At 37.5% G+C, this 20,095-nt stretch overlaps 1 protein-coding gene across 1 annotated transcript in view; it reads left to right on the top strand.

The window, feature by feature from the left end:
• Nucleotides 1-535: 535 nt before the first annotated feature.
• LOC140538524 (adhesion G protein-coupled receptor D2) overlaps nt 536-20,095 on the top strand; it is a gene marked incomplete at its 5' end in the record, with an annotated part of 69,759 nt that continues 50,199 nt past the window's right edge. The window contains 21 exon segments of the mRNA XM_072661117.1: nt 536-557; nt 818-875; nt 916-942; nt 944-1,050; nt 1,790-2,431; nt 2,986-3,040; nt 3,042-3,102; nt 3,606-3,662; nt 3,765-4,052; nt 4,165-4,276; nt 6,259-6,396; nt 6,874-6,979; nt 7,167-7,278; nt 8,582-8,637; nt 8,749-8,875; nt 10,139-10,242; nt 11,827-11,929; nt 12,284-12,437; nt 13,421-13,554; nt 13,959-14,074; nt 15,120-15,240. Of these exon segments, the coding sequence (XP_072517218.1) occupies nt 536-557; nt 818-875; nt 916-942; nt 944-1,050; nt 1,790-2,431; nt 2,986-3,040; nt 3,042-3,102; nt 3,606-3,662; nt 3,765-4,052; nt 4,165-4,276; nt 6,259-6,396; nt 6,874-6,979; nt 7,167-7,278; nt 8,582-8,637; nt 8,749-8,875; nt 10,139-10,242; nt 11,827-11,929; nt 12,284-12,437; nt 13,421-13,554; nt 13,959-14,074; nt 15,120-15,240 (2,700 nt within the window).

Here is a 20,095-nt window from a genome sequence, read left to right as displayed (position 1 = left end):
CCGCTTCTGATATCATTCAGGAGTTGTCCTCAAAACCCAGAAGAGAAGGCGTTTCCCAAAACCCCAGTTCGGAGTTGAGTTTTCAAGAGCAGGAGAGGGGGAAGACCGGCGGAACGAAACATCTGAGGCACGGTTTAGTAACTTTCTGCAGCACTGAGCTTCCTAACTGAGGCTGAGAGGAGACCTCTGAAAGGTAATGTTACCATACACAGGTAGCTACTAGCTGACCAGGACGCTGTCCGCTTCTCTGTGGTGGCAAAAAAGTAGTTACTGGGCGGTTTCGTCTGTTTTAAGGTTTTAACCCAATATTTTCCAGACAGTTTTGTCTTTGGCTTGTCTTTGGCTTCTTAACCAACTAAAGAATTACTCTTCTAGTCTGGGAGTCTCATTTTCTCCTCTGTTTATTTGTACAGGATGCAGTGGTGGGGAGTTTTTGTAAGTAGCTGCATCCAGAGTTTCATTTAAAGATGGCTGGGTTCATATTTAGCTACATTTGAATGAAAGTAATAAATGTCTCTCTGTTTCCCAGATTTTGATTCACCTTTGGATAGGAAAAGGTAAGCCTGTCCTTCAGTTTCTTAAAACCATGACTGACTTTTTGTTCAAAATGGAGTGGGCCTGTTTTTCTAGGCAGCTTAGCGGATTCGGAAGAAACAGCTGTGTCAACCTTCTACCCCCAATACTCTTTCCACCAGTGAGGATGAACAAGGACTTGAATATTCTGACATGTCAGTGATAGAGCAGCCTGGAATAATGCTGAAGTTCAGCTCACCGTTGGTGTAACTGTAGCACGTCATCTCTGTTTACCACCTGACAGCTCTTTCCATCACTCCGGAAAGCAGAACCCCATCACCAAATGAGGAAATTTGTTATAAGCATGTATAAGGCAGACAGGCTACAGTGGGATGTGGTCAGCAGGTTGTGTAGACAGCGATTAGGGGTTCTCTTCAGTTCCCAGAACTGGGGAGAACCAGAACCTGACCACTTACCTACAGTCCTTGAACGTCTCTCTGCCTGTGTGGATTTCAGGGAGAGATATAGCTGACATAAGTGTTGAGCTCCGTGAGCCAGCTATCCTTTTTTTTTAATTGTTTGGTTTGATGAACGTTTCTATATTGTCGTCACTTACCTTGTTTAAGTGATTTTTTTTCTTTTTAGCAGCAGTTAAACAGCCAAGTCTTGTTTGGACCAAAATTACAGACAAAATAGAAGCTTCAGGATGACTGCTAATACTGTAGTTACCTGTGCTCTCATACCTCATGGAGCAGACAAATGAGCATTGATTTTCAGTCACCTTTAATTTACCATTGCCAGAACAGACCATCACTCATTAGTTTAGCCAGTCAATCTAGTTAAACTTTAGACCGGGACCCTTATTTATTAATTTCTCTATTTACCACTTCAGGAGGTGGTGTGAGACGCATTTGAGCCACATTATAGCAGTGTAAAGTCTGACTAACCGGAGATGCATTTGACTATGGGGTGTAAATGCATGTGGCTAAAATTGTATCGGGATACACTCTAGATACTAGTCATGTGAAGTGACCAGGTGTAAACAGGGTCAAAGATCCAGTGGTTCCATGCTGGCCATGGAAGTTTAGACGTCTGAGATGCGGCCCTCTCATGGACATAGACAGGTCTATCATTCTGTGTGGTATGTGGGCCACTATGTGCCATTATACAGTAGCACCCTTGGATTAAAATGATGCAGTTCTGTATAAATAAAGAGCTAAAAGTTGTCATTTTTTGTAAAAACAAAAAATACTAATTGTCCTATCTATTGTGTAAGGTGTTTCTAACTCTGAAATCCTGGAATTTCTGGGCGGAAATGGAAGTCAGTCTGTTGTTCTCCAGCACAACTTCTCCAAGATGGCTGCTGTGAGTGTGTGCACTCGCCTCCGATTTGTTCCCAATTGTCACGGAGAGTCCATTGTGTTCTCTTATTCCATACACTCATCCGATAATGAGTTCCAGCTCCGAGCTAACGTTACACCGAAAGAGTCCATCCAGCTCGCTCTTCTGGTGCATGGTGAAAAGAGCCCCTATCTGTCTGTCTTTGCCAATGATGCCTCCTGGCATTCGTTGTGCGTGACCTGGACAGGAAATGGTGGCAAGTGGGCTTTTTTAGCAGACGGTGTGAAGGTTGACCATGAAAGTACGCTGTATCCATCTGAACACATTGGGGGCAATGGCCATTTCACCATTGGCCAGAACCAAGTCACACTCGACGGACTTGTCAGAAGCGAGAAGGCATTCTGTGGGAGCATTACCCAGCTTAACATATGGGATCGGGCGTTGGAGGCCAGTGAAATCCAAACCATGGAAAAAGAGTGTAAACCCATTCCTTCTGGCCTGCTTTTCAAATGGAGCATCTCTAGACTGGAAATAGAGTCCTCAGTACAGGTGCACTGGGGATACATCCAGTGTGAAGGTAAGGTGTTGTTGGTATGGATGTTTGTAGTGTTTGTTGTGTATCATTGGACTTCTTTTCTCTATTTGCAAATACGTAATGTGGAATGATTTCCAATTCTCCCAGCCCGCTCCCAGTTGACATGAATGCAGGGACTGTCAGCCAAGTTGTAATTGGCAAACTCAGCCTTAAACGGTTGTAAATATTTCATGCATGCTGTAATTCAGAAACCCACCCATCAAAACAAATGGTTCGCCACTGACACAGTCCTTACTCATAGGGAACTGACTCTAGGCTCATTTGAGCAATGTACATATGGTATGATGAGCCTTACATGCACTACACTTGGATAAGAGGATTATACTGTGTTTGTGACTCATGGTGGCATCATTTCAAGTTAGTCAGACCATTAAACATTAATCAGGGAAAACAGCAGTTATTCTGATTTGAGGCAGTTTAAAGACATGGACAAAGCTTAACTTTTTTTCCAAATGTTGTGTTAAATATGTTAATTTTGATCTGACTATCCAGCCCATAATCATGGATTTTATTCAAATTTACAGTGTTTCTCTTAGAGGATTCCCAGTTGCCAAATAATTATACCTATGTAACGTTTGACCCTGCTTGTGGACTTTGATCTGTGTAAGGCACAAAAAGGGGGTGTTTGCCAGTTCCAGAAAGATAATAATTTTATTTATACTGTTTTAAGCGCTGACTGTGTGACTTGTGTCATATTATTCACTATTATATCACTATTAAAATTATATTTATAAATTATATTTATAAATTATATTTTTTTTATTAAAAAAAAGGAAAAACACTGGTATCACTTTACTTGGAACTTTAAGAGAAACTGAATTCTAAGAGAAATGTAAATGATTATCTATTGAATGTAACCTTACACATAACCCGAACCCTAGGGTTAGGTGCAAGGTTACATTCAATAGACAGTTATTTACATTCAGCTTAGAATTCAGTTTTCATTTAATACGTATTCAGTTGAATGTCTGGTGAGCATATAAAATGGACCATCCAAGTAAAGTGATACCACAACACCACACATACATGATTACATCAGGACTGAGTAAATTAATTTGTGCATTTTATGATCATGTTGTGTTTAGGCTTGTGTAAATGGTGTCCTATGTATAAGATAATGATTGTTTTTCTTGTTTTGATTCTAGAGACAATGGACACCTTTCCCAAGACGCCATTCTTTACACAAGTCGTCAAGTATTTACAGGCCAACCCTGTGAGTTTGAGAGCTTTCATAGCCATCCTACTCAGTGTCTTTGGCTTTGCTGGATTCACAACTGGATCTTATATCAGATTTTCCTATTTTATCTCCCTATAGGAGTCAGAAGAGTTTAATTCAACTTCACCCACAGATAATGAGCTAATCTGGCTGAACTCAATTGCTCGATCCATTGTGAAGGTTATTAACACTAGTCCTGACATAATCACACCCTCTGATCTTCTGTACCTCACACAAACCATCGAGCTGGCTGCAACTACCCAAGCCAATAAAACATCTGTCTCTTCTGGAATCATTATGTCTATGACTAAAAACTACCTTAACCTAGCCAGTGGTCTTATTGACCCTTCAATGGCGAGGCAGTGGCTGGATTTAAAGCCATTAGGGGTAAGTCATTTCAGTATTCAATAATCTTTGGGTGGAGATAATCTGCAAAATACAAATGCATATAATAATGTCTGTTCTACCTCCTACTTATGGGATTGTATTTCTTCTACAGATTTACCTTAGACCATTCATGGTTGTAGAGAATATTGACAAGTTACTTTGGGCGGTGGCAGATACAATCTATGCTGAAAAGACGAGCTTCAGAGTTTCTTCAAAAAACATAGGTAACGTTTTCTCTGTTGTATATAATGAGTTTTCACGGTCAGTGAAAAGTTGACATTTCACAATTTTGTTCAGTTGTTTCACATATGATCTGCTGCATGACTGTGGCTACATTCACATTACAAGCCTCATTAATCAGTTCCAATTCGTGGCTCAGATTGCTTATATGGCTGATTCGGCTATCCTGACGGATCACATTCACAAATTCATTATGTATCCACATATGAAAGTAACTCAAATCTGATTTGAAAAGACATCACATTTTAGGAGTGTGAACTGTTCAGACGAATGTTTGATATAGGTTACATAAAAATGTGTAAACAGCCTTAAAATACAACAAATTTGGTGTCAAATTTGGATTTGGGCCACTTCACCTGTTGTGTGAACATAGTCTTAGTTACAAGCCACTGAAACATGTCTAGGAGGCACTGTAACACAGAGTGAATGGGAGGGAAGGACATACAGTGTCAGAATTTTCTCACTATACAAATGTCCAATACTAGTGATTCCACTCTTGATACTGAAGCTCTGAGGCATTTTTGTAGTTGCTGTAGCGGTTGTTGTAACTTCCTCACTGGTTAAATCACAAACACAAGGCGTTCTTTGATTTACGAGCCTGTAATTTGTGCATCCATGCCATCAAACACAATAAAACATGCTGTGGAGACTAGGAATCTAGCGCAATACAGAAACATAGAAAACAGATTCTCATAGAAAGTAACCTATAAGGCTATATATAATATTAGCTTCTTTCCATTCTCATCCCCTTTGTCTGCACAAACTTGAATACTTTTACAGCAATGATTAGAGTCTTTGGTGAGTTCAGACTGTGAAGGAACGTTTTACAATTACAAGCAATTCACTTGTGACAAATTCAACAAAGCTAGTAAAGCTAGTAAATGTCTTGGTTTCTTCTTCAATTTCAGTGACCCTTCTGTTCAGCTAGACAGGAAACTCATTTAGGACTTTCAGACTCTTAATCTAACACTTTGCCTAGTGAGGATTCTCGTAGTTCAGTGCTGTTTGTGGTTCCTGTTGGTGGCCATGAAATGAGTTTATCCCTGAAGGCTTTAGCAGTCACAAAGGACCTTCCATATCTTCCATATCTATCAGGATGTTCCATGCTGAATGGCAGACTGCTTCTGTGCCTAACAGGAAATAACTCTCAATGGCTTTCTTTGCTGATCCGCCAACATACTTGTGGAGGTGGTAGACCATCTCATTTACTGGAATGTTCTTTCTGTCTATCAATGCTTAAAATGGCATTTTACAGTCTCTGTACCTTAATGGATCTCCACTGAAAACAGAAGGTTCTGGTGTTGGGATAGTCTGCATTGTTGAATTCTGCTGTTGTTTTGGCTTATGCTGTGTTGCCCCACTGATGAGCATTGAAAACAGGTTGCTACTCTGCTACTCTGATACCTCTGTCTAAGCTTTGTAAGCTTTGTGTTCATGGACCTGCACTAGTGCCCTTGCTCCATCCATCTTCTTAACTGTCTCTAAGCGTTCTGTCTGCCTGTGCTTCTTTTTAAATGCATTTTGTCTTCGAAGTGTAGGCTGCTGTCTAGGACTTATAGACTTGCAGATCTACATTTTATAATTTTGACCACCAGGTACCACTAGTGCGCACTGTGTTTAAAAAGCTTTGAGTAATTAACTTTTTTTTAATACATTTAAGTGAAGGCTTCCTATCGCTATTACTACCTCATGCTCATAAACCCCACCTGTCTCACTGTATTGTAATAATTCCCATTGGTGGACTAGAGTGCAGCAGGCATACGTCACTGACACACAGCAATCAGCAACCTGTCAGATTAATTCAAACGAAACAACAAAAACAAAACAATCAACAATACTTGCCTCTCGGGCACAAAACAGACACTATAAGAAATGGCATGATGCAGCTTTTGTTGGTATAGTCAGCATTATGCTAATCATTTATGCATGTTATTGATTGGGTTAAATGGGTGTGGTTGTTTTGTAGATCTCTATATGGAGCCAAAAAGGCTATCTCAGATGAGCTGCAGCTGTGTGTATAAACCTTCAACACAGGCTGTTCATTCCAGCGGCCAAGATGAAATTCTAATTCCAGACGCAGAGGTCCAAAGAGTCTACTCCCTTGGTAAGAAGTTCTGTCAAAATCTAAATGTTGGTTACTATTTTTTTTTCCTGTTGTCTTTTTTTGGAACTAAGTGTTTCTCAGTCCTGGTCTCAGAATATCACTGCCTTGTACATTATACGCTCTAATGCATCTCTTTAAACTCAATAATGACTTGTTAATTTATTGATTATTTGGATGAGATATGTTAGAGCAGAAGTATGCAGGGCATGTCTACTCCAGGTCCCGGCTTTGGAACCACTGGAATAAATCATATATTTTTAGCAAATAATAACATATCGGGAAGCAGTAAAAAATGGAATTTATCAGAAATACACATCATGAACTAACACTGAAAAGACTTCTGATTGTTGATTGCAAAGAGATTTAGTAATTGTACTATGTGGTGTTGAATAGCTGAATTTCATTCTTTAAATATAGGTTAACAAGTGGGCATAGTAGCTATTTTGTTGATGAACATTCTTGACTCTTCACTGACAGGTCACAAGGACGTGATGCTTATTCATGCCTACTACAGCAGTCTGCCTGAAATGCTGCTCAAAACTGAGACCAAAACTCCAGTATTTCAACAGACAGACAATGTGCGGTATGAGCTTTATTTAACTGCACTATGAACAGCATGAATAAATTCCAAATTACTGATCATCAAGTTTTTTTGTTTATTTCTTGGATATTGAAAACAATGGTACTTTTCTGCTATAGATTTTTTTTCCTCCAATTGATTCACAGTGATTGTAGACCACTGCACTGTAGCTATTTTATTTTGCTTCCAGATCACCTTTTCATCGTCTTGCTACAGCTATCATATCAGCTACAGTACGAGATGTGATCAGGGCCGAGAATGTTCCAGTGTCTGTCCAGTATACTCTATCCACTGTGAAAGCGGTAAGGATTAGAGTTTTGTTGTGATGTTGTTAAAGAAAAGCAAGTTTGTTGTACTGTATATAGTGGCATGCAAACATTATGGTATCCTGGGCAAAATATATGTTACTGTAAATAGATAAGTTGAAAGATGGATAAGTAAAGTTGAGTTGATTTCCAGAATTTGCTGGTATTTAATCAAATCCATTTCTTCATCTACCAGTGAAATCTTCCCCATGACACTGGTTGCAACACAAGCCTAAAGCATGTTCGATCTTCCACCGTGCTTAACAGTTGGAGAAGTGTTCAGTTCATCTTTTTTCTACTTTGGTCATTTGAAATTTCCATAAAAATAATCCACTAAACGTTCTTAATTTGTTGAAAAGAATATTTAATAGTCAACATATTTATGCCTTGTGGCGCTACATTAATGTTCTACTTGTAAACTTTTAACACTAACAGTCTAACACTAACACTAAAATCTGACCAGGGGTGCCCAAACGTTTACATGCTACTGTTTAAGCCATAATGGGCTAGAGCACTTGTTTAGTTCTGGTGAAGCTGCAATATTCAGTATACCAGATATATGCAAATATATGAGGTATGACTTTAAATGTTTCTTTGAGGATCTTGCTCAAATTTTTGTTTCAAAAATACTGTCTATGTCCTGTGTAATCTACAGCATTGTATATTTAGAAGCCTGTGAACTATGCATTTAAATTCAGTTAATATTCATATACGATTATATATAATGTTTTGAATCCTGTTTATCTAAAAGATACCAATGAGGATGTAATAGTTTGTTTTGTATTTTATCCAAGAAAGTCAGTGTTTACTACTGGAATACGGCAAATTATGAAAAAATACCTCAGTTCTAAAAGAATGAACTATTTTGGAAATGTAAAAACTATGCCAGGGTCTGTGTATATTGTTACTGTTAGCTTGCAACAAAAAAAAGCTTAGTGCAACTTTAACTGGTAATTGCCGGGGATATCCCATTCTGAATTTTCCACAACCTCTTCTAAAGCACTTAAGAACATACTGCCCTTAAATTCTTTGGTCAACCATACATTTAAGACTTTAGATGTTCAGTGTTTATGAGAACTAGCCAGAAATCTCCTCTTATATCATAATGAATTATAATAGTTGTATTTGGCAGATCTAGAACAGGCATATACAGCCACTAAAGTGTAGTTTGGAAGTGGAAAACAGGCATTGTAATGCACATATTTATAGTAGATGTGTGAAATGCTGAATGTTACTCAGACTTGGCTCAGGTTTGCACTAAAGAAGAGTTTTAGAGAGCAAACATCTGTTCTCATTATAGGTGGAGTATTCCAAGTTTGTCACGCCTGCTTGCATGTTCTGGAATGTCAGTATGATGTAAGTAAAACTGTTTCCTAAAACAGAGACTGAAAGTGGGGCATGAACCTATTTCATTCTTTTATATTTTACTTGTATTTATTTTTAACCTGTTTTAAAATGTGTCTTAAGAGATGCTTATACAAGTGATTGGTCCGATAAAGGCTGTAGAGTGTTGCACTCTGGACCTGATGCCACTTCTTGCTTCTGCAACCACACCACCAACTTTGCTGTCCTTATGAATTACATGGAGAATAGGGTATGTACTGAAATTGTATGGTGTGTTTTGGTGTTTCTTGAATGAAAACGTATGCCTTGGAAACACTTATTTTGGAAAGATTCAGATCCTCATATCAATGTCTAAGCTACAGTTGATGCACAGATGTGCAAATGTACACACAGCTTGTGTAGTCTCTGTAAAAAAAATAGAATAGAATAGAATAGGAATATCTTTAGCCCATAAAGCCCCCCCAGCATTGAGCTGTGGTGCTGTGGAACTGTGTTGCACTGTGTGCTCTGGAATGATGGAGGCACTCCATCCAATACTTTTGGGATAAGTTTGGGAGTTAGGGATGGGTGGGGTGGTGATCATCCAACATCCTGACCTCAGTAATGCTCTTGTTGAACAATGCCTGGATAGTAGAGACAGTTTCTCCACCAAAAGTTGGATAAACTTAGAGTTACATACAATGAATGAGCAGGTGTCCCAATACTTTTTTTCTGTATTTGTTTAACCTAATTTCACAACTTGAAACCCTGTCAGACACATCTGAGTCATTTATAGCGTTTTTACCCAAACAAAACCATACCCCTAGCCATACTGCTGACTTTATCTTTATGGAAGTTTGAATCTCTTTTACAAGGCATTACAGTGTGTCACTATAATTTTGTCCAGCAGAGGTCTCTGTCAGCTAGCGGAAAAACAGAGGCAATTTGTTTGATTACACTGGTTGCACACCAGTTCCTTTGCTAATATTAAAGGCTAAATATCATTGAGAAAATTTGATCAGTGTAGAATGGAAACATATCTTTGCTGCCAAGCAAAACCCTAATTTCTCCAAATTGGCAACAGGAAAGGGAAAAATGCCTTAACTTTCAAAGGAAGTCAATGTTAGAGATTTCATCCAAGTCAGTCTTGAAGCATTTCTATTAGTCCATTCATCATGAATTTGGACACAATAAAAGACCAAGTGCCAGATTCACATTATGTCAAAAAGTTAAAAAACAGAAAAAAATAGAGATACAAGGTTTTTGCATGACAGCGATGAGATGTAACTATGTGCAGGCCTATCACTTTTAATCATAGCCTTTAATCAACTACTGAATCTTCAGAACAGAAACTTTATCTCATCTCTTTTCATTACAATCAGGACATGCAGCTTACTATAATATTTAGTTTGTACTCCATGACACTTGATCTAGATGCACTTAATGGAGAGAAGGAGTTAGTAAGAGTTAGTGAGAGAGAGGGGGAATCTAGGGGCTGTTTGTTTTGACGGGCCTTTACGCTCTGTCTCTGCAGTGGAGTGAGGAGGAGGAGAGCATTTTGACCAAGCTGACGTTTATCGGGTCGGGAGCCTCGCTCTGTGCACTGGTGGTGACCTTGATGCTGTTTACCGTGCTGGAGTAAGTGGTTTCCAGGGATACACTGCCACAGCAACAGCACCCCTGCGAATGTGTGTTAGTGTGTGTATGTCTGGGTTTGCGAGGCCACACAATTCAGCGGCTTCTGAATTTAATGTAATGGATGCAATGTAGCATGCAAAGATTTTGCTTCAAGTCCAGCTGGGCCATTAGCCTCAGTTACTGCCATTGTAATCCTCATAATGTTAGTGCATTACTACTGTAAGAAGTAGCAGTGCCATTCCCCCATTATTGGCTGCCACCATGTGTCATTCATTTGTGACCGTAAGCGATCAGACCCTCATCCACTGGTCAATAGGACTCATTTTTGAGCCAGGAGAAGTATTGAACATTGCTAATCTAGTAATTAGTGCTCTGAGCCTAAACAGACTCACAGTGCTCAGACCTGGGCTTTTATGGTAACATTACAGTGGAGTTAATTAAGCACAAAGATCACTTGGGGACACACTAATCAGTATTTGGCTAGCTGATTTCATTAAGAGATTTATGGCCAGTTTGCACCTAATCAGCCAGTGAACCCTCAGATTTCTAAAGGTCACTGAGAACTAGGACAGTATTGAAATAATAGTAGTAAAGACTTTTTAAAGACACTTTAAAATAGAAGTCCTTTAGTAGGTCGGGGATGTTTGGTATATTTTTGCCATATTTTGCTAAATTTGTAATATATTGTCATGAACGTTAAATAAACATAGATTCCACTATATTTTTCAAAACATTATATCACCATATACATAGATACCCCATTAAAGGGGATGTTTTTGAGTTGTTTAGTAAAAACGGCCTCATTTACAAATGTCTTATTATGATTTTTAGAGTCTAAAATTGTTCTTGAGAGAAGTCATGATTCATGATGTATGTAGTGGAATTGTTCTCAGCTTTGCTGTTATTGTGATGGATCCCATTATATTTATAGAACAATTAAGAAAGCATTGGTGAATGCCCAAATGTAATTGGGTTTTAAGAAGAAATTTCTGGTTGGTGAATGAGACCCACTGTTACATTGGCAGTTTTTAGTAAATGCAATGGTTCTATATAGAAGTAAAAGGGTTTCTCTATAACATGAGTAAAAGTACCTAATTTTTAGTACTTTATAGAACTGTTGGTTAGTAGTGAGGGTGTTTATTAACACTGTTACTAATTGTATTTGTAACAGACTGATTCAAGCATACCTGTTGGCTCACTGGTGCTGAGAAATTCAACATTTGATCTAATTTGTTATTGAACCACAAGGATTCAAGTGTTCAAGTAATAGTAGACTAGTCAGTATAATAAATATTTTTTACAATAAATATTATAAAAGCTGTCACAGAATGGTTACAGTGTATAGATGTTTTTGTGTAATACTCCTAACTAGTGTATGGGATTTTTTTCTAGCTTGTAATATTCCTTGAATGTGATACTTTGACATTTTGAACAGCATAATAAGTCCTCATATAGCACTGAAATATCTTGTGTGTAAAGTCTTATTTATTTTTTAATTTAACTGTATTCAATTGAAATGAAAAACGTATAATATATATTATTGCGCATGTTTGTTCAAGGCATGTTTTTGATTATTTCCTACAGTATTCCAAAATCAGACCGGACATCCATCCACAAGAATCTTTTCATTTCTCTGACCTTAGCGCAAATGGTCCTTCTCTGCAGTGGATCTGCTATTCATAATAAGGTGTGACACAACTGTGACAAAGCCAGTGACCTAACATTCAGAAATATCCACTTTAAAATGTCATTTCATATTTAAAAAGCGCATACAATTTATTTTATTTATAAGCTAAACAGTATGTAATCAATTAAGTATAAGCTCATTACAAGTGAAACAAACTTGGTGTTTGGTGTATATTTTAAAATTATTAAATAACAATGGCCATAAACACCAGTCCGAGCAAGCAGCACCGCTGGGTCTTTAAACATTGTGTCTGCTGCCGTATTTGGTGTGATGGATAAGTTGGCATGTGACTGTGTTATGTGGTTGTTGGACCTTTTGACCTCAAAGCGTTTATCCTTTGACCTGTACCCTTAGGTGGCCTGCACCATGGTGGCAGCTCTGCTCCATCTGTTCTTCATGGCAGCGTTTAGCTGGATGCTGGTGGAGGGGCTCCTGCTGTGGAGCAAAGTAGTGACTGTTAACTTGAGCGAAGATCGCCACATGAAATACTACTACTTGATTGGCTGGGGTAATAGATGCGAAGCCTTAACCAAATAAGGCTTTTTATAACCTGTTTTATCTTGTAAAAACAGAGGAGATCACGGTTGCCTATCAATCAAGTTAGATCAAGTCTATGACGACAAAGCATGTATTATTGAGGGTGTTAAAGGACAAACACAGGGAGTATGTAAAGAGTGTTCATACACTTAATGTAAGAGAAAACAGTAGGAGAGTTTAGATATGCATTATGATCGTGCAAATTTCCAACTACCATTGACAATTCATCCAAAAGGTACATTCTTATTTTGTCCAGTTAATCAGCCCTAATATGAAGCATGCTCTTCCCTATATAATCAAGGTGCTTCTTTCTAATTAAAATAATGGACACCTAGGCTGAACGTATTTATATAGACAAAAGCTGGGCACAGATTTCTCTAGTAAAGAAGTGTGTGTATGTCATTGAATTTACATTGAATATTTTGATCTCTATTTCAAACACAATGAGAGATAGCTAGGCTAAAAGACGACCTCCACACGGTGGGGTTAGTTGTAACACAGTGTTATTAGGCCTCCCTATATTTCCATACTTCCTGCATACACATTCCATAAAATGCATTTTTTGGAAGTTTTTCTCTGCTGTTCATGATCAAAAACAAATTTGCCAGTGTTTGACAGTATCCTTTTACTGGTTACCTTTATTTGGACACAAATAATTTTTGCTATTTAGATTTAAAAGCTCAACTGGATCATACAGCATAGAACTGAATTGAATTAACTGTGCTTAAATCATTTTACTAGACTTTTTAGCCACTTTTTAGCCTCCTCCAGTAGTTTTAATCACCCTTGGGTTTGGAGTAAATGTGAACACACCTCACTTTCATGTATAGATTTCTTTAAACTATGAAAATATTTAATTTATTTGTGACCTGCTCTCCTCTACAGTGTACAGCAAATGCATCCTTATGCAGATATGCATGTGCTCATCTAATTGCAGTGGCTTTGTCTCACCAGGTTTGCCTGTTCTGATAGTTACCATTACTCTGGCCTCGGCTTCAGGAAAATACTCTGCAGACGGCCACTGTTGGCTCAGTGTACAGAATGGAGTCATATGGGGCTTTGCTGGCCCAGTCATCTTCATCATTATGGTAGGATGGAGCCTCTTTTTCCTTCTCCATTTAGCTGTTTCACATACAGTTCCTCTCTTTTGTTCCTTGGTGTTTTTTTCCTCTCTGAATTTGACTAAAATCTTAGTATTTTAAATTAATATATTAATATATTTAATAATATTCACCAATTCCTTAGAGCTCATATATATATATATATACTAGGAGCCTAATACATATTTATGTTGTCTTATCTAGGTTTTTTAAATTAATATTGAATGTACTACTAAAATTGCTAAAACTGTACTGTATATTATGCATGATTTTGCATTACGTTTGCAATATCCTATTCCAGTTTGAACACGGGTCCAGTCACCGCTTTCTACATTAAGTTTTTGTCTGTGTAATCTTTGTGTAAATGAGAAATATTTGCTGGTGTGCTGCAGGTGAACATCATGGTACTGACCCGTGTGGTGGTTATCACCATCTCCACAGCCAAGAGAAGGTCTCTGATGCTGGCGGCTAACACGACTCCAGTGGAGCAGGTGTCTGAACAGATAAGGTGAAGTTTCTTTCTATTCTTCGTGTTCTCTTACTTTGTCACTAAAACAAAAGGTACTTCAATATTAAACAGATTTAAAAGAAATTTAGAGTAGAAAGTAGTCTCTCATTCTATCTCTTTCTCTCTCTCGTCCTCTCATTTAAATGATACATCTATCCCTATCTGTTCTTGTCACTTACCACTTGGAGGCGCCATTTTATAACTGTATGATGACAAATCAGCATGTGCATGTCACACAGTTGAACTGACCTGAACGCTGTTGAGTTTCTTTTGAAATTATCCTCAGATTATTGAGTTCAGTTTTGACAGCAAAGAAAACTATCTGAAAGCCACCTTTGGTTTTCTGTGGCCTGTTAATTGAGCATTTGGGAGGTCTAGCAAACACACAGACTCATCTACCATTACTGAGTTAAAATTAGGTTTTACCAACAGACCCATATACTGTCACTCCTGTTGCCTTATAAATATTCTCACTTGCTTTTGATATTATAAACAAACATAATACAAATTAAGCTGCCACGGTCAACAAGACTTTTTTTGAAGTGAGAGTGAATTTGTTTCAGAATCTGAAGTGCGGTCCGCACAATTAGACCTCCTCTGTGAAGGATTTTAGTGCGGATCTCAATAAGTCTGTGTGAGTGAGTATCAATGCAAGCGTTGAAAGTTGGTGGCCAAACATGGCGTCGGCAGGGGAAAATCAAACACACGCTTCCCTCGACTGGCGAGCCTGACTTTGCTCACAGCTGGTTCACTTTAGCGGTCACCTGAACTGGAAGGTAATTTTATACTAAACAGAATTAAAAGCGATTTAGCATGGAAATTGTCACAATGTGAGACTAAGCAGTAGTGCTTGTTGTGCTTGGAAAGACCCCCAGAGTTGCCAGGCTGCCCGATAAGGCATGAGATTGGCAGGAATGACCGGAGAGACTGTAAAGAAACATTAGAAATTCATCTATGTATGGATGTGTGTGTTTGCGTGTGTGTGTAAGAGATGTAGCCTGCGAGTGTTGGTGCTAAGAGATCTGCTGTGTTTCATGTTTCACAGGGCAGCAGTAAAAGCAGTGCTGGTTTTGCTGCCAATTCTAGGCCTGACCTGGCTGTGTGGAGTTTTGGTGCCTTTCTCCATCGTCATGGCCTACATATTTATCCTCCTCAACTCACTCCAGGTAGGCTTTCTATTTCCCTCTCTCTCTCTCTCTCTTTCTCTCTCTCTCTCTCTCTCTCTCTCTCTCTATTTTACCCCCTCACTCAACTTTGTTCTTGCTTACTATGTCTACTACTATGTCTCAACTGAAATTTAGTCTCTTGTTTAGGTATGATTTAACTTTGTTCTCCAGTGTGTTAATAAGAGCAAAGATTGGAGAATGCTCATAGTGATTTCTACTGGACTGTAGCATCGTGGTGTTTTTTTTTTTGTTTGTTTGTTTGTTTTAATTGCAAAAAAGTTCTAGTTAATGTACTAATAACTAGGTGCTTTTTAATCAAATAAAAAGAAATCAACAGTATTTGTATGACAAGATTAACAATGGTATTTGTACTTGGCACATACTGAACAGTACAATACGGAACAGTTGTTATGCATAAAGGCGTATTAAAAGACAAGCAAAAAGCACTTTAACAAGGTTTCATTAATAATGTATTAAATTTAGTCATCTTGTTTGTTTTACTAGAAAAATGTATTTTCTAATATTCCTATTTTTCTGCTAAATTTTGGGGGGTTAGGTTTCTCTTACCTTTTTTTAATTGATTTTCATTCATTTGTGCTGCAAATTCTGTTTAAATGTTCTTGCAGAACTTTTTTTGTTTATTTATTTACTTATTCATAATTTGAAGTCTAGAATTTGAACACATCTCAAATGTAGCACAAATTATTGATTAGCAAATGAATAACTTAATCCTGAATAGCAAGCTGTATTTGTTTTACAAGATACCATTTTCTTTGTAAAAGTCTTTATTTTTACATGTTTGTATGTAACTTTAGTTGCGTTATACATTAGAATTCTACTTTGCTTGAATAATTATGGTCAGCAATACAGTGAATTGTAAATAGATTTTGCTGCAAGAGGACATACATAAAATATACACACATATATTTGCCAACTTAATAATTTCTAAACAAATTAACATTTAAGCTCATACCTGTGTTGTTTTGCAAAAAGTGGTAAGTGTAAATTACGATGTTGAGTTTAACATTGAAAACAAAAGTAGGCTATAGCTTTTTTATGCATGCTGCTTAAATATTGTGTTGGCAATTTGTGTTGCTTAATCAGTTGCTTCTACAATAGAGCTGTATATTTAACAGGAAAATCAATAGAGATTTAGCCCGAGTCAGATCATTAAACATCACGCTATAAATAGTTCACGTTCACTCACATCTAATTAAAAAATTTCACCACAGTTGTAATTAATGCAGACAGTAGTTAAAGTCATAGATTTGCTGGATCGCTTCCTTCTAAAGGTGGTGTGAACAAGTTGGTGTGTGTCACAGTACAGTAAACAGAGAAATGACGCAGTCTCTAGAGGGTCTAAATGCTCTGTTTTTTGATGGCATGTCTTGGTGCCTTTTTAGGGCTTTATTAATGAATAATTACATGATCAGTTTGATCACATGGACTGAACTCTGTGATCTTGCCTTTGACTCTAAAGTTAAAAATTATGAATTATGCTGTATTGATAATTCAGAAATAATGTGGATGACACTGGGGGTTGGTTAGGGCAATGACAGGCTGGGCTGCATTAACTATCAGCTTGTGCGCAATAAATCAGCAATAAAAAAATCCATAATTACTGGCATAACTACTGTTGTAACTGAGTGATTGTAGTCAGTGCATTTATTGTGTATATTTGGTATCCATTCATTCTCAGAGGAACCTTGAATTCTTGGCCATAAGATCCTCTGGATCCATTGTGCAACCTGGCTAGCATTGGATAAAAAGCTAGTTTGCTGTGTCACTTGGCACCGGAATGTAAATGACATACTTCAGAAAAGACTAAACATCCTTTAGTACTCATTTTGCCACAATTTTAGCTAATCTGAGGCCATTAGCGAGTGGTGCTAATAAGGAGGAAGGAGGACCAGACTTGTTGGAATCAATAAAGTTTCTTTCCTCTGAAGCCTGTAATAAAATTATGATGTGTTCACATCTTTTTGATATTCAGGAAAGTGGTAATAGAGATCACTATCTTGCCTGTTTTAAAAAGGTGATTAGTCACTTCTAATATTACTGTGGTGTTTTTACACTATGTCAAGGGAGGGAAAATAGCTTCCCATGTTTTGTTTGTACTTTATATGTGTATTGTGTATTCTTAATTGTGTGGCTTAGTTACTTTCTAAAGATAGTCCTTGAAAATGATAGGGGCACTACAGTCATCCTTAATGTAGAGCATGTGCAAGAACTTGGTGGCTATTTATGAAATTTCTGTTATGGTCCTTCCACCCCCTCCATGTTTCATTGTATTTTCAATAGGCAGCAAAAACAACATAAAACTTAAGCTAGAGGGGTTTATTGTTAAATCAATAAAACAGATAATGTTGACAAGCCCTTTTCATTGCTCACACTTTCTGTTAGTAGCTTGAGTTTTTCTGTCTTTTCAGTTCCTTTTTTGAGTCTTTCACATGCAGTGACATGCAAAAGTTTGGGCACACCTGGTCAAAATGTCAGTTACTGTGAATAGCTAGGCACGTTTTCTAACTTGCTTTTTATGATTTATAAAAGGCATAAAGTTATAGTAATGTGGATGATTAAACATGAATTTAATATTTTAAGCAACATTTCCTTTTCAAAAAAAGGAAGATACTCTGAATCAAAAGTTTAGTGACCCTGGATTGCCATTCCTCAGCCCATAGGCAAAATCACAGCCTGTAAATGGTTTTTGTATCCAGCTAAGAGTCTTCCAATTTGTGTTTGGTAAAATGTATAATGTGCCACTGGCTGCACCACAAGCCCAGAGCAAGAGTAAATAAATTTGGAGAGGTGTCCTCGTGGTGAAATTCTGCAGCCTTGTTTCTCCAAAAATACCTTTGCTCTATGGCAAAAAGCTCTGATGTTGTATTTTGGTGTGAGGAAAGGTTTTCTCCTGATAAGCCTTCTATAAAGGTCACAATACAACAGTGCACCACCACTGGGTCTGCAAAATCTTCCTCTAAGGTCTCTTTTGGTCAAACAGTTTTTTTGATTGCTTTCTAGCGATCCTATGAGCAGTTCTTTTGGAAGGTTCTTCCAGACCTTAGTTTCACCATTTCTGTGAAATGCTATTTTGAACTGCTATTATGTACCTGAAAAAGCATTAAAGAAGGCTAATATATATATTGACTCTCCTAAAAAAATCTTCCTGGTAAACACATTTTTACTAAACACTTGTATACATGTATGCACTATGTTTATGTGTGTGACTGCAGCAAAGCAGTCTTATAGCATTATTTCAGTGCTATAGATACTTTCAAATAGCACGCTTCCAAATGTTTGAATCACTCAACCTGATCATTACCTGCAGGAAAGACTGGTCATATAATGCTAATACGCCTCCTGCAGTTACCCACAAATCACAAGTGAAACGGTTCAATTTGTGGCCGAGTAGAACGTTCCTCTGTTTAAGAAGATCACTGAAACAACAGGCAGATTAAATGATTTCAGTTCTATTTATGAACCTATGAACCCCCCGAAATAGTCATGCCTTGCATGCCCCTTTATCAAGCTGGAAGTGGAAGGTTGAGGGAGGAGGAAGGACTTGATTTGACCATAAATCGCTCGACCCTCCGTCATCCAATCTCAGTGCAATGTCATTCAAAAGCTCGCCACTATCTATTACCTGCATATAATAGGCCCTCACCATGCATTGTCCGTCACATTATTAGCCCATAACTCCACCCTATCAATAACTTTGAGGGTAAAGCGAGCAGAGAGAGTAAGGCTGGGGTCACAAACTCAAGTCAAGTTTTTGGGGGGATTTGAAGCGTAGAGTGGTTTGGTGTTGATTTATTGAAGTTTTTTAATACTTGGTCATTGTGGATTTTCTGTCTTATTGCGGCTGGAGTTTTCTCAGTTGGTTGTAGTTCTGTGGGCGCTTACCACAAGAGGAACATGGCTATTTAGTGCTCAGTGGGTTTTTTTCAGTTGAAAATACAGACACGTACTATTCTCTGAGCACTATTGTACTAAAATCTGGTTTTGAGGGGAATAGATTGTTTTCTGCGTTGTTCAAGTTGCCACGGATATTTGTTTCATTTGGGTTGGACTGATTCTGTTCAAATTGGTTTCAGAAACCCTGCTGGTTTGCGTGTGTGACGTCCGTTATTGAGATTTTAGCTTATGAAGTAAAACCTGAAACTTTGTTCAGCTGCAAAAAGGGATTCTTCACTAGACATTGATGAAATTACATGCTTTTTTTTTTTTTTACTAAATAGATCTTATTTTATTGATCTGAAAGCTTTGCATTTTAAGTGGTCACATGACATGTTTGTGGGTGTGGGTGTTTCTGTATTGTCTCATGCCAAAAAAAAACTTTTTATTGTCATTTACATTTGGGGAAAAAAGTCATTTATTGAGCCTTTGCACTTAAAAAAAATACTAGTGCCATCATGTGTAAGGTTTCTTTCTTTCTTCATTTTTTCTTCCTTTCTTCATTTTGTTGTTGTTTGTTGAGGTGATACAACTTTAGTTGTTTAATTTAGTTAGTTAATGTGCAATTGTTAATTATGTATTTTATTGTCATTACTAATTACATGTTAAGTTGCTGTCACCCAAAAACAGCAAAATATAAAACTTCTCCAAAAAATAAACTTTTAGGAGAAGGAAAAAGTTCAATTAAAGTCAGTGTAAAAATATATATATATTTTTTTAAATTTTTTATATATCAAAATTATTTCAAGTCATTTTGTAGTATTTTTGTTGGTCCATCCATCATGAAATTTCACACAAATGCAATTGACAACTGCTAAATTGACATGTCAAAAACTGAAAAATGGAAAAAGAGAGAGTGAGGTGAGGTTTTTGTGTGAGAGTGACAAAAAATAATTGAAAA

Source organism: Salminus brasiliensis, chromosome 17 (assembly GCF_030463535.1).
Source record: "Salminus brasiliensis chromosome 17, fSalBra1.hap2, whole genome shotgun sequence".
NCBI classification, from domain to species: Eukaryota; Metazoa; Chordata; class Actinopteri; order Characiformes; family Bryconidae; genus Salminus; species Salminus brasiliensis.
This window is presented reverse-complemented; position numbering and strand designations above follow the sequence as displayed.